The sequence below is a fragment of the Podarcis raffonei genome, chromosome 11, assembly GCF_027172205.1.
Source record: "Podarcis raffonei isolate rPodRaf1 chromosome 11, rPodRaf1.pri, whole genome shotgun sequence".
Classification (NCBI taxonomy): Eukaryota; Metazoa; Chordata; class Lepidosauria; order Squamata; family Lacertidae; genus Podarcis; species Podarcis raffonei.
Window position 1 is genome coordinate 29,299,369 of NC_070612.1, and position 13,308 is coordinate 29,312,676.

A 13,308-nucleotide genomic window follows, 5' to 3' on the forward strand; every position below is an offset into this window, starting at 1 on the left:
TGTGTACTGTATGGTAACCTCATATTAGAACCTTCAGGTTATGAAGTTTAGATAAAATTCATTGCATTAAGTCTCAAGATTCTGTTAAGTATCTAACGCAAAGTTTTAATTCACATGTCCACTATAGAATTGTTTGCCGTAAGAAAAATACATGGTATTCTCTTGCCAAAAAACCAAAAACCTTTTGTCGTACAAATATGTTTCAGTGCATTGAAACAGAAGTTTGGGGAACAAACTGGCTGCTTTTGAAGAAGCATCTTCTATTGAAAAATAAAAATGGCACCTGTAAATTCCAGAATGTATGTAGTTTCCAGCTCTTTGGTGGATGAGTTCATGAAATTGCACATTTCTTTGATTCTGTGCCAGCATTATTTTCTGCTCTGATTTTCTCTGTAAGAGGAAATACTTGTGAGACTTCAGAAAACATGGCATGCCTATAATATGTCAGATGTGAACGATTCATGTTCGTTTCTGCACAACGCACAATATTCAGTAGCCACCCAACCATCTGCTGTTAAAGTGAAACCAGTGGCAATTAAAGAATTTCTGAAATAGAAACAGGCACCCCTCCAAACAAAGTTGTTTGGCTTGCTTTCTTTTATTTAAAATCCTTTCAGTATTATTTGTATACTGGCTTCCTGCCATCTTGTTTCCTTTACTTATATGTACTGATGATGTAGCTATAGTCACACCATGGGTATTTGCTTTTTTATTTTTAAGAAATTGATGCTGCATGGGAATTTTTCATCTTTTTCTCGCAGCCCAGGCTCCAGTATATCCCATCATTTCATTCATAATTTTTTTTTGCTCACAACTGCAAGCTCTTTCCCTCCAACACTGAAGCATTCAGGGCTCATCCACACTGCTGCTTGTCTTCTGCCTAGAAAGCATGGGTCCAAGCGGTTTTCTGTTTGCCCCTCTGCTTTCCCCAGGAAAAGCCACTCTTAATAGCGCTCAACCAGAGCAAATGTCAGTCCATGAAAAACCCGATTGATGTTTGCTCTGATTCAGCAGTTAATAATGGGTTTTCCTAGGGGAAAGCAGTCGGAAAAGCAAAAGTCTGCATGAGCCAATATTTTTGTTTTGTTTTCTCCCCAAGTAACAAATTGAGTACAGCTTGTTCCTTTCTTCCTCCAGCAAGCAGCTCATTATCCATGAGGAGGACATGGCATCGCACCCTTAGGGATAAGGTGAACTTGCTTGAAGTAAAATTTGGGCTTTTCATCAGCTGGAAAGGCCCTTTGCCTCATCTGAAGTCTGGTGCCTCACTTGTTTAACCACATCAGGGAATTGCTACTGTGCTAGCATCCATAATGTGTTTTTTGTGTGTTTTAATGGATTGATGATTGATTGCAAATGGCAGGCATTTCCTTCATCTGGGGGGGAGATGCTCAAGAATGGGGGGAGGGAGTTGCATGTGTTGGAAGTGTTTGCATTTGCGATGCGTGTGAAAAGTGTATGGTGTGACTTTCCTGGTACCATGGAATGTTTCCTGTTATTAGAAGACAACCACATCATTGTTGTGGAGGATCAATATGGTATGATCTCCACAAGCAGGACCGGCAAGCATGAGGTTGTAGTGGGAAGAAAGCCACTGTGACTGTACTTGTATTCTAAATTATGACCAAGCAGACATTTTTTTTTAACTGGCACAACTGATGACTCCTGAACTATAACTAAATAAATCAATGTGTGTTGGTATAGCAGGGGTGGGCCAAATCAATTAAACCAACTGAAGTCACTTTCCAAACTCCCAGCAAAATCGATCCCTTTCAATGTACCTGTTTTTCCTCTTGTGCACTGCCATAGCTAGCAAGTTGGAAGGGGTGTCTGCACAAAAGGAAGCAAAGGTGCCTTTGTGGTGCATCTTACTCCCACACCAATTGGAGGTACCTTACGCAAACCAGCAGTGTGTTGGGGAAGAAAACTTTCTTCTCTTTAGAGATTAATACAGAATCAGAGAGGCATTTATGTTGTCAGCTCAAGCATTTCGCTTTGCCAGATGGAATGACTGCCCCTCTCCTCCCCCTACACACAGTTTTCGGGGTTCTTGTGACACACCCTTAGCCATTTTTGGGGGGGTGGAGGAGGAGATGGGGGAAATCCCCATGGTGCATGCAGAAGACCTTGCACAAGGTTTCTGCTGACAGGACATGTTAGGTAAATCCCACCCAAAGTCTCTGCTCTTCAAAGACCAGATAGAATATCTTAATTTGATTGCTCACCAGCTAGATCTCTGAATCCTCCTTTTACCAGATCTTCATACAAATATTTAACTGGATTCTGGCCAGCCATTAGGACGCCATGCAACCAGATGAGAAGCATTCTGTGTCCGTGTTCCTTGTAGCTCTTTTTTCCTAGGCAACAACATATGGAATGTTAGCCTATAGTTTTAGAAAGAAAAATGTTTTCCCATGGGATGTTCTCTCCCACTGGTGTAGGGATGCTTGCTTGAATGAGCTTGATACTCCAAGCCCCTCTGCTCACAGGGAAAGAAGAGGCTCTGTTGGGAGCAGGGGTTGTATAAAGGGTCTCTGTTTCAAACTTGCAATTCTTAGAGGGAATTATCATTAGTCTCTTGTCAGCCAAAGATTCTCCAAGCACTGGAAAAGATGTATATAAATGCCCTATGCCACAGGGGGAAAAGGGGTTGATATTCCATACAACAAATTTGGGGGAAATACACTCCCATAACCATGATAGCATGCTGCCAAACAATAAAGCAAGCAATACTCCCACCACCCCAACCAGCAGATAAAAATAAAAACTCAACACCAACACCCCAAAGCCCAGAAAATCCGCACTGAATATGGAACCACCAATTTGCTGTGTGGGAGGACTGAGAGTTAAGATGGACATTACATGGGAGATGTGAGAACAGAAAACCCTTACTCTTCTTTTTAAGACGGAAAAGTAGCCGTGGAGACTAAAAGGAAGGTGCTGCCTAACTCTTTCGTCCACCATTTGTCCACTTAGATTTGCTCTCCCCAAACTGCTTCACTGTCTGTATGGGGATCCTGTATCTTCTCCCATGTGGGGGAGAGAGCAGCTTCAACTTGTGTGATGGGGTGCCCACCCCCAAAATGGAATGAAAATGGTTAGGTATTCCCTCCCCCTTATTGTTCTTCTCTTTATTTATTTTTAAAAAGACCAGCACATGTGAGATGCAAACACAAATCTCATGTAACATCCAGTTTGGCTCTGAGAACGGAACCTTTTTGGATATTTGCTTCCACAACTTGAAAGCAACTGTCTTGCCACAAATAAGAGCATCTTCTGCCCTACCCGTTTCCACTTGGGATTTTTGCAAGCTACCAACATTCTGTTCTGTTCTCTATCTCTTCCCAAGTTTATGAGAATAGGTGCTAAATGACTTGCGGGGAAGGCGCTAACCTTTCCTTGTTAGTTACAATTTAGACATTACTCAGCGGTGAGAGGAAAATGCAGCTTAAGTATGTGTTTGTCTTTTCATTTCCCCAGCTTGAGTGCAGAGGTTGCAGGGTTCACATACTAGGAGAAGGAGTGCTCCCTTTCCTACACATAGTTGAAATGGTTAAAGAATAACTTTTCCCACTCATGGAAATTGAACAGAGATCTTACTACATGTTTAAGTGGAGAATCATCACGTAATTGCATTAGGAACATGGCTTCACAATTGTCTACCCTTTGGCCAGATTGATGGGTGTCAATCTGCATAAGGTGACCTTGGGCATGCTAGAGAAAACATCAAAGGGCTCCACATTATGGCTGTGTGGCAGAGCAGAGCTTGTAATCCAAGAGTTCACTTGGTCCCAGTTGGCTGAACCAACAAGGGATCCTTATCTGTTTTTAACACACCCTTTACCTTTAAATGTAAATATTGAAACAGTAACATACTACACAATGTGCTGGTGACTGAGCATGAACCAGTGCTCAGTGGGTGGGGCCAAAATCAAATTCTCTCTCACACACCCCTTTCAAACATTGACAGGTATGAGAATATGTATGTTGACTTATGAGACGACGACTTTTAATTCAATGTCTAAAGACAGAGTCTTGCTTTAAACAAATACACCTACAAAATTTGAAAGAGGGGCATTTATAGAATCCATGTTAAGACCTAGTCTATGCCAGGAGAACAGATATAGCACAACAACAACAAAAGTACATCCTGTATTTTATTATGTACAGAAGAACCATATGATTACATTTTCTATGCTCGCTTTGGAAACAACTATCCAAAGTTGGCAAGACAGGTAGCAGCTATTGATTGTATCCTGCATTTAAAAACCAACAACCATACAGCTACATTTAATTTTAAATGCTTAGAGCCAGAGAAATACTAATTTCTCCATAATTCAAAACCTGTAGCTCAGGCTTATGTGGACTTTCTTATGTCTGGAATGAGGACACTGCCATTTCATGTAGTATATTTACCTGTCCACTGTTCTTCAATAGCTTTGACTTGCTCATCTGTAAACTTCCAAAATTGTGCCAGTTTTGTCCACTCACGCATTTTTAACTGGTTGTAAGCAAGATTCCAAAGGGAGGAGCGAATCTGTTTGGTCTGCACACCGTGATCTTGTTTAAAAGACAGAATATCATTTTGCGGATCATCACCACTTTGAAGTTGCTCCTGGAAAGAAAGTTAAAGATGAAGCCATGTGGTTCTTCCAATAATAGGGCTCCCCTCCCCCAATTATTAAAAATATCCCTGGGCTTTGAATCTTAATGATTTTCCAAGGCTAGCCCTGATATTGATTGCAACAAGAAGCATGACATACTACACCCCCAAAGGGAAAGAATTGGAGGAGGACGCAACAACAGATTGTAAAAACAAACCAACCAATAACCAGGGTTCGCTGATACAGGGAAACAGGATAATAGGCTCCTGTTTCCAGCATTTCTCATAGCAAACACTTCTGCCTCTGCTCTGCCTGTACAGAATTACCAACATGAATAGCCCCCAACTTACTTTATACTGCTATCCCCCTAAGGCATTTGTTTCCAGGAAGCAAACAAGTGAGACATTTATAAATGCTACAGCTTTGACAGTGATAGCAGAGGTGAAGCAAGAGAAGAACATCAGAGAGTCACTCTCACATATAGCAACTAGGTAGGGAATCTAAACCCCTCTCATCTATTTATATTCTCAAGGAATGGGCAGAAATCAAAACACATTGCTAGAGGCAAGATACTGCCAAACATACACTACACATAAAATATATGGTGTAGACTCTTCAAGATTGTGTGAGGCCTCATGCCCAATAGAACACCTTAATTTATGCATTCATGAGCATGGCCAAAAGTTTCCATGCGCCAGATCTTGCAGGCCTAGATTAGATCATAGCCTATTCTGAGTTCACAGGTGCTGGACCATGTTGCATGGTTCATTAGATGCTAAATTAATAAACAATTTCAGTATCACACTTCTAGAATATTAATGCCGTTAGAGATTCACGTGGATAGCCTTGACATTTTAAGTCAGGGCTGGGAAACCCTTTTCAGCCTGAGAATCGCATTTCCTTTCAGGCAACATTCTGGGTTTGTCGTCTTGTACAGAAGGGCTGCACAAAAAGTTGAGAGGATTCTACATTCATATATCTTTGCATCTTGGCAAGTGAGAGACCCTTGTTCTGATTAAAGACAAAACACATCTCTGCTCCACCTCTGCACAGCACGGATTGGCTGGCCCTTGTTTCAATCTTGAAGCCACTTCAAGATAAAAAGTTATTACTTTTTCTAGGAACAAGCATTTCGTCAGACATATATACAATGGTTTTTGTTGTTGGTTTTTAACCAGCCCAATGCAGGCAGAGTGCTTGAAGCATTAGAGGAGGGGCAAAGAGGAAGACACAATCTGTGTTCACGTTGGAGGCCGTGCTTTGAGGTGTGAAGGTGGGGGAAGCAGAATTCACCCCACAGTAGAAAAACCTGCTGGTATACCTAATGCAGCCCCAGTCAATTTCCAGGTCTAGTTTTCAATAGACATACAGATGCAGCAGAAGGTCGGCAGTTCGAATCCCCGCAACGGGGTGAGCTCCTGTTGCTCGGTCCCAGCTCCTGCCCACCTAGAAGTTCAAAAGCACGTCAAGTGCAAGTAGATAAATAGGTACCACTCCAGCGGGAAGGTAAATGGCGTTTCCGTGCGCTGCTCTGGTTCGCCAGAAGCGGCTTAGTCATGCTAGCCGCATGACCCGGAAGCTGTACGCCGGCTCCCTTGGCCAATAAAGCGAGAAGAGCGCCGCACCCCCAGAGTCGGTCATGACTGGACCTAATGGTCAGGGGTCCCTTTACCTTTTAAAGGACTGGACTAAGCTTGAGATACTAAAAATAGCAAAAGCAGTAATAGTTCATTTTCCCCTCCTGCCCTTCTGCACAAGGGTATCTCACTGCACCTTCACATCATAAAGGACAGAATTTGAACATGACACAGAATCCTGGCCAAAAAAAGACCTCACCAGACCCATCTGTATATTGGGCTGAGATGGAGCACACACAATCCCAGCTTGCCTATGTTGAATGGATGTTACAACAGATGCCATTATGGATTTACTCAGAAACCCAGACATTGCTCTGCTTCCCTTGACCAGCAGCTGTTTGCTGTGAAATGTTCTCCTGCCCTCCTTTGCCCATTTCTGTTGCAAACATCTGCAGACAAATATCCATCTGATTATCATCAGACTCCAAAGCCATTCTCTCTGGTAAAGAACACAGCCTTCTCCTCCTCCTCCCAGCTGAACCTTGTTTCCCCATATGGAAGAGAACTGTGAAGACCTGCACTTAAATAAGCATGTAATTAACCTTGCGACACATTATAAAAGCCAGCTAACTCCAAACTAATCTAAGCTGAATCTGTACTTTGTGTTCCCTTCCTGCCCTTTCCTCCATTCTCTGTTTTATTTAATGGAACAAAAAACAAGAGCTTCAAGTACACCAACTCCATAATGGAAAGCTCTTTGTTTCTGAAGTAAAAGTGTGCATTCTGCTGGCATTCCTTTCCCCTCAATCAATATGTTTGCTTATTTCCCATATTTCTTTTTCTCATGTCCTTCCAACAGAGCTTGGCAGCTTGATTTTATCCTCAACAACCCCTGCTTGGTACGGGACAGTGCCTTGCTGAAGGACATGAAACTCACTGGAGTTTCATGGCTGAATGAGTTGCCAACGTTTACATTTTAGCCACTGCAGCACACTAGTTCTGTAAAAAGGAGCACGCCAACAATACCCTGATTTTTAGGATCTGTTGGAGCTTTACTTCATATTTTATCACTATCTTCTACTTCTGTTTCATAAGCTGCACAAGGAGGACTTGAATGTGCCCATTCATGCACAGTATTTCCAAGGTTCTGTGGCATCATGGAAGTTGTAGTTTCCAAGAGGCATGTGATCTGTCCTGCGGGATCTCTGAGCTTGCTGCAGGCCAAACTGTTTTCATTGGGCCCACGTGGTTCCACGGGGGCAATGGGAGGGTTGAACATAATCCATATTATGTGGCTAGCCTCAGACATGAAATAAACAAATGGAGCCCAATCACCCACACAAAAAAACCCCACGGTTTCATTGTGTGGCCAGCCAACACACCATGTTCACTTTAAAAGGTAAAGGGACCCCTGTCCATTAGGTGCAATCGTGGATGACTCTGGGGTTGCGGTGCTCATCTCGCTTTATTGGCCATGGGAGCCTGCGTACAGCTTCCGGGTCATGTGGCCAGCATGACTAAGCCGCTTCTGGCAAACCAGAGCAGCGCATGGAAACACTGTTTACCTTCCCGGCGGAGCGGTACCTATTTATCTACTTGCACTTTGATGTGCTTTCAAACTGCATAGGTGGGCAGGAGCTGGGACCGAGCAACGGGAGCTCACCCCATCATGGGGATTCGAACTGCCAACCTTCTGATCGGCAAGTGCTAGTCTCTGTGGTTTACACCACAGGGCCACCCGCGTCCCATATGTTCACTGTAGTCGCTGCCAAGAATGCCACTGCAAATATTCTAAACGTGCTGTGACAATGCCAAAACATGAGTGTGTACTCACCTTAATGAACCATTCAGACAATCAGACTGTAACATAATGCAATTTGGGCAATAAAAGGTGCATGAGTAGGCAAATAATTGGCCCAATGGGGAAAACCTCCTCCCGCCTTTAAACCCAGCCACAGCAGAAGGTAGACTGATGGAAAATAAAGAAGTTTCCAAAGCTGCAATCTTAAACATATTTACAAGGGAAGAAACCCCAACAAACACAGTGGTACTAACTTTTAAGTAAATATGCACCAGATTGTGCTGTATGGAAAGGATCTTTGGGTAGGCAGAACATACTGATTTTTCCCGCCATTTCCCATACAGTCCGTTAACAATGGGAAGCACCAAGTTCATCAGGATGCCAAGAAACTTCAGGAAGACAGCTCAGCATCTAACTCAACATGCTGTTGGATAACAGTGAAGACATAAACAAAAGATGCAATGGAAATAAGAAAAAGAAATGCCCACTTTCTCTCTAGCATTTTCTAGCCCCTTTACAAGGAAGCCCACCTTAGAGTTTGGGTATCCAAAGCCATTAGATTAACATCTTTTGGAAAAATGGTTTCACTTATTGGATAAATATGTGTTAGCAAAAGGATAAATAAACCAGAGTTTTTTCTTACCTGTTTCCAGGTGTAATACCTTTCTGCTTTTATAATCATATCTACAATTAAGGCATGATTGCTCCTGGAAGCTACAGCTAGTGCAGTTTTTCCTTGCTGAAAAGGCAAACAGTGTGAATCAATTAAAGCTTGAGAAAGGCCAATATAAAAGAGGTTAGCAGCTTCATCTTTTTTCAATTTTTTAAAAACTGAATTTTGAAATATTAACAAACACAAAAAGGGGAAACGCATACAAAAACTAAAGTAAGTAGTAGTCATTAGGATCTAAGAGCTCATCCAAAAAATATCTCTCTTCAATATCGGGAACTAATGGTGTACTAATACCAGGCAAATTATAATACACTTTTCCATTAACAGTGCAGTGTTTCGCTTATTACATTAACTTGTTTACTGTCAATGTTACAGGATATGGATAGTAGAAAATCAAAGCAACAAGAACAAACTGTTAGCAGGTTCTATAATTATGTGTATGACTACTATCCCAGAACATGAAACACAGTATCCAGTCGTAAGGAAGAGCACAATATAATGGGTATTTCAAATTCGTAAAAATTAAAATTATTTAAAGTATTTGTAGGCTGCCTTGTGGGGTCCAGCTCTCATACAGCAGTTTCCGCTATAGAAATTAATCACAATAAGAAAAACACACACATAAACATATAGAATTGTTCACACAGCGACTATGTGCAAACCCACAAGCAGGAATTGAGTACAATAGCATAGTCAGGCTTGTGATCCCCAGCAACTGGCATTCAGGAGCATGGTGGCTTATTTTTCATTAAGTTCCCCAATTCCCTTTTGAAGATTTATAATATAAGCCAAATACACTCATTTAAAGCTTAGGTTTGGCCGCCTGTCAAGATACCGTTGCCAAACTTGGACTAAGTGTTCCAGAGGTGGTGATGGTGGGAATCTTCACTGATGTCGGATGCCGGGCACCATTTTGAATCAAGATGGCTGACTGAAATATAATTTTGGCATGGCTTCACCTACTTTTTGGCACAACAGGTACAAACTATGGTGGTTTGGTTCCCTCTGAAGATATCGTTGCTGCATTTGGTGGGTCTTTGCCAAATCCGGCATGGCAGTTCCAACCTGCATCAATCTGGATGCCTCTTGAGAAACCAAACTCAGCATGAGGGTTCCCAAGGTGGAGGCAGCAGACTTCGTTTACATTTGGATGCCAGGTGCCATTTTGAATCAAGTTGGTGGACCAAATTAACCCTAATTAAATGCTATCTCCTCCCTTCCATCAAAAAGCAATATAATTCGGGGTCAAGTGCTCCCCGGCATAGGTTGGAGTCCTGGGATGTGGGGTGGGGTGGGTCTATAGGCATGTGCATCTGCACAGCCCCCAAACTCACAAATTACACTATCCTTTTTAAAAGCACATTTTTCCCAGGGAGCACACAGCACTCTCTGCTAACATTATTCCAAGCCATGGTTTAGCACAATGTGTGAGTACGGCCATATTCTCCTGTCTTATATCAGGCTCTAAACCAATATAATAATTATTGCATAGCTTGAATTTGTTCTTTGCTTAGCTTTAAGCAATATTTTAAAAATAATAGATGATTACGTTAAACATATACATGGGGATTCAATATCATGGTAAGGTGATTCTTCTGTCAGAGCAAGCATTTCAGCTAGCCAGACAGGATGATCTCTCCCTCCTCTTCCCTCCCTCCGTGTTCCAGGGGTTCTATCCTCCCCTCCCCCAGCCAATTGTGGGGGGTGGGGGCAGAGGGGTGAGAAGAGTAGGGAAGCCCCCATTACACAAGTGGAAGTCCTTGTGCAGGGCCCCTGCTGATAGGACTTATTAGCTCAGGGGTAGGCAACCTAAGGCCCGCAGGCCGGATCCGGCCCAATCGCCTTCTAAATCTGGCCCGCAGACGGTCCAGGAATCAGCATGTTTTTACATGAGTAGAATGTGTGCTTTTATTTAAAATGCATCTCTGGGTTATTTGTAGGGCATAGGAATATTTCTTCCCCCAAAATATAGTCCGGCCCACCTCATGGTCTGAGGGACAGTGGACCACCCCATGGCTGAAAAAGGTTGCTGACCCTTGCATTAGCTGAATCCTGCCCCAAATCACTTGACTTTGCTTAACAGCCCTGATAACACAAGATCGTAAAAAAGTGAAATTCTTCACTAACAACGGCTGCTTTCACAGTGCTGCACATCCATCTCTCCTCAGCCAGCCACTGGCTGTTCTGTAATCCAAGTACATCCCAGCTACTGACAGTTCAAGGCCACACATAATTCTGTGACTTTACCGGGTTATCTCAGTAATCCTTTTATGTGAGTGGATTTACACTGAAAACAGCTGTCCACAACATAAATCTTCCAGAGTTTCCATGTGCTAAAGAGCTAAAGCCGTGTGAGAGGGAAATTCATTCCATTGCATTAGGTGTAATCTAACCTAGACTTACGACAGCGGTGCCGGTGGCAGAAACGGGGGCAGAGAGAAGGCAGGTGTATGCCTCACCAAGGGACAGAAGCATGCTTCAAGCGCAGCAACATAAGAATGAAGACGAGCCTGTTGGATCAGGCCAATGCTCCGTCTACTCCAGCATCCTGTTCTCACATTGCCCAGCCAAACACCTCTAGGAAGCCTGCAAGCTGGATGGGAGCATAGCTGCACTTTTCCCACTGGCAATTCCTAGCAAATGGTACTCAGAGACATGCTGCAACTGAAGCCTTTGCTCCACAGAATGAGGGTCACACTAATAAGCAAAACAAACTTAGGCATATTTGCTTGGAAGCAAATCCCATTGCAATCAGTGGGACTCACTCTTTGAAAGTGTGCCTGAATGACATTTCACCATTTCATATCTTGGATTGGTCCCTAGTTTTACATTAGGTCATTCCAATCTCTTATTTTTGAAAAATCATCATCATCATTATATGTTTATTTCTATCCCACCTTTTTCTCTGACAGGGACTCATTCCTTTGGTATCTAGATAATGTTCAGCTTGCTGAATCCATGTCACAGAAAGCACAATGCATGAAAGCATTAATTGTGGGCCAAAAGAGTTATTGTCGAGTCTTGGTTGGGCTACTCCAGCTTTTTACTTAAGGCACTGCATAATAAATTCAAGTAACATTCTCTTCTCAGACACTCCAACAAATTACTCCTATTGGGCCTGCCTTTTAGGTCAGTAACTTAAATGTGAATGGATAGGTTTAACTTCCACAATAGAACTTGACTAATGCAGCTTTGATAGCCTGGGCCTTGGCCCCCATAGAAGCATTTAAATTGGCTCAGTCATCTATGCATAGAATGAATTACGTGGCTTCATCCATGCAGACATTGATCTGGGTTATTTTATTTTATAGCATTTATAATATTTCAAAAATCTCTAGGTGTTATGTATGATTCAGGGATCATGGATTATTTTGCTCCCAGGAAGCCACAATCTGTACCTAAGACTTGTTCTTAGCTTACTGATCATGATTTGTTTGTCTCCTTGACATAATGCAAAGGCAGGGACCATGGTTTTTTCCTCCCCATGTGATTCTGAGGAGAAAACCCATTAACTATAGATTACCATGACATGTGAACTGGGCCAGTGTGACCTACATTGCTTTGTATTTTTTTATATTTGGGGAATGCATGTCCCAATAGAAAGGAAAAGTTTAGATGCATCAAGGCACAATTGGATGAGAGACTTCAAAATAGCTGCTAAATGGAACCCAATGAGTCAGAATGGGAAAGTGTTTCTCTGAAAAGGAGTATTTTATATCTCGCTCAGCCTTCCAAAAAGAAAGAACAGTAAGTACTGTCTGTTTGATCTGACAGGTTGCTTACTATTGCCATGCACTTGTAGGTTTTACGAGAGAAGTTAAATCAAGAGTTATATATATCAGTGGGTGATATTTGAAAAGAGCAGCCTGTTCTACAGAACAGGACATGTGGAGCAATTGCATTTTCACAGAAACACGAACAACAGAAAGTACCTTGTCCACAATTTTCAAGTCACAACCTGCCTTTAGCAGCATTTCAATTACTTCCACATTTCCAAGGTCTGCTGCCAGGTGTAAAGGTGTTTGATGTCTCTTGCAGAAATAAGACAAAGCAGAAGAATGTTATCAAGGAATGTCCTCTACTAACAAAAACATGGCAAAAAAGTCAGTTGGTTCTACAAAGCTAAGTTCAACTCAGAGGAGACCCATTTAAATGAATGGACCCGTATTAGTAATGTCCGTTGCCCTCAATGTGTTGTATTCAACATAGTGCTAAAGAGAACGTTGCAACATCAATGCAATGTCCTCCCTGCCCTCCTCCCCCAGGATTCCCTAAATCTGTTCTAGGTAGACTTGGGGGTGGCACAGAACACACAGGGTGGGAAAGCCTATTTCACTAGCACTATTCTTCATGCGAGTGCTAAGAATGGAAGGACCTGTCAATTCCAGTTGTCTCACTTTCTCACTTTCCCCATTTTAAATTTAGTTCTCCACATCCTGCAGCAATTTGTGATTTATTTTTTTTAAAAAATAAAACCTTATGAAAATCCATCAACATTTTTGTGTGAATTTCTCCTAACACACACAATTTTGACTAATGTATACATTTTTGCAAGCAATTTGTTCCAATTGAACAGATTTTTGTATGTCGATTTTCACTGCTATCTTCGTTTTTATGCACACTTTCCCCTCATATTTTTTTTTTTTGCATTCT

General features: G+C 42.2%; 1 protein-coding gene across 2 annotated transcripts in view; it reads right to left on the minus strand.

Annotated features, from left to right (window-relative positions):
- Positions 1–79: 79 nt before the first annotated feature.
- Positions 80–13,308, minus strand: part of ANKDD1B (ankyrin repeat and death domain containing 1B) — a 30,286-nt gene continuing 17,057 nt past the window's right edge. For both annotated transcript variants that reach the window (XM_053407806.1, XM_053407807.1), the window contains exons 11-15: positions 12,588–12,686; positions 8,626–8,721; positions 4,417–4,615; positions 2,226–2,357; positions 80–390 (exon numbers count right to left, since the gene is read on the minus strand). In XM_053407806.1, coding sequence (XP_053263781.1) covers positions 332–390; positions 2,226–2,357; positions 4,417–4,615; positions 8,626–8,721; positions 12,588–12,686 — 585 coding nt within the window. In that variant the 3' untranslated portion in view covers positions 80–331. The remainder of the gene's footprint in view (positions 391–2,225; positions 2,358–4,416; positions 4,616–8,625; positions 8,722–12,587; positions 12,687–13,308) is intronic.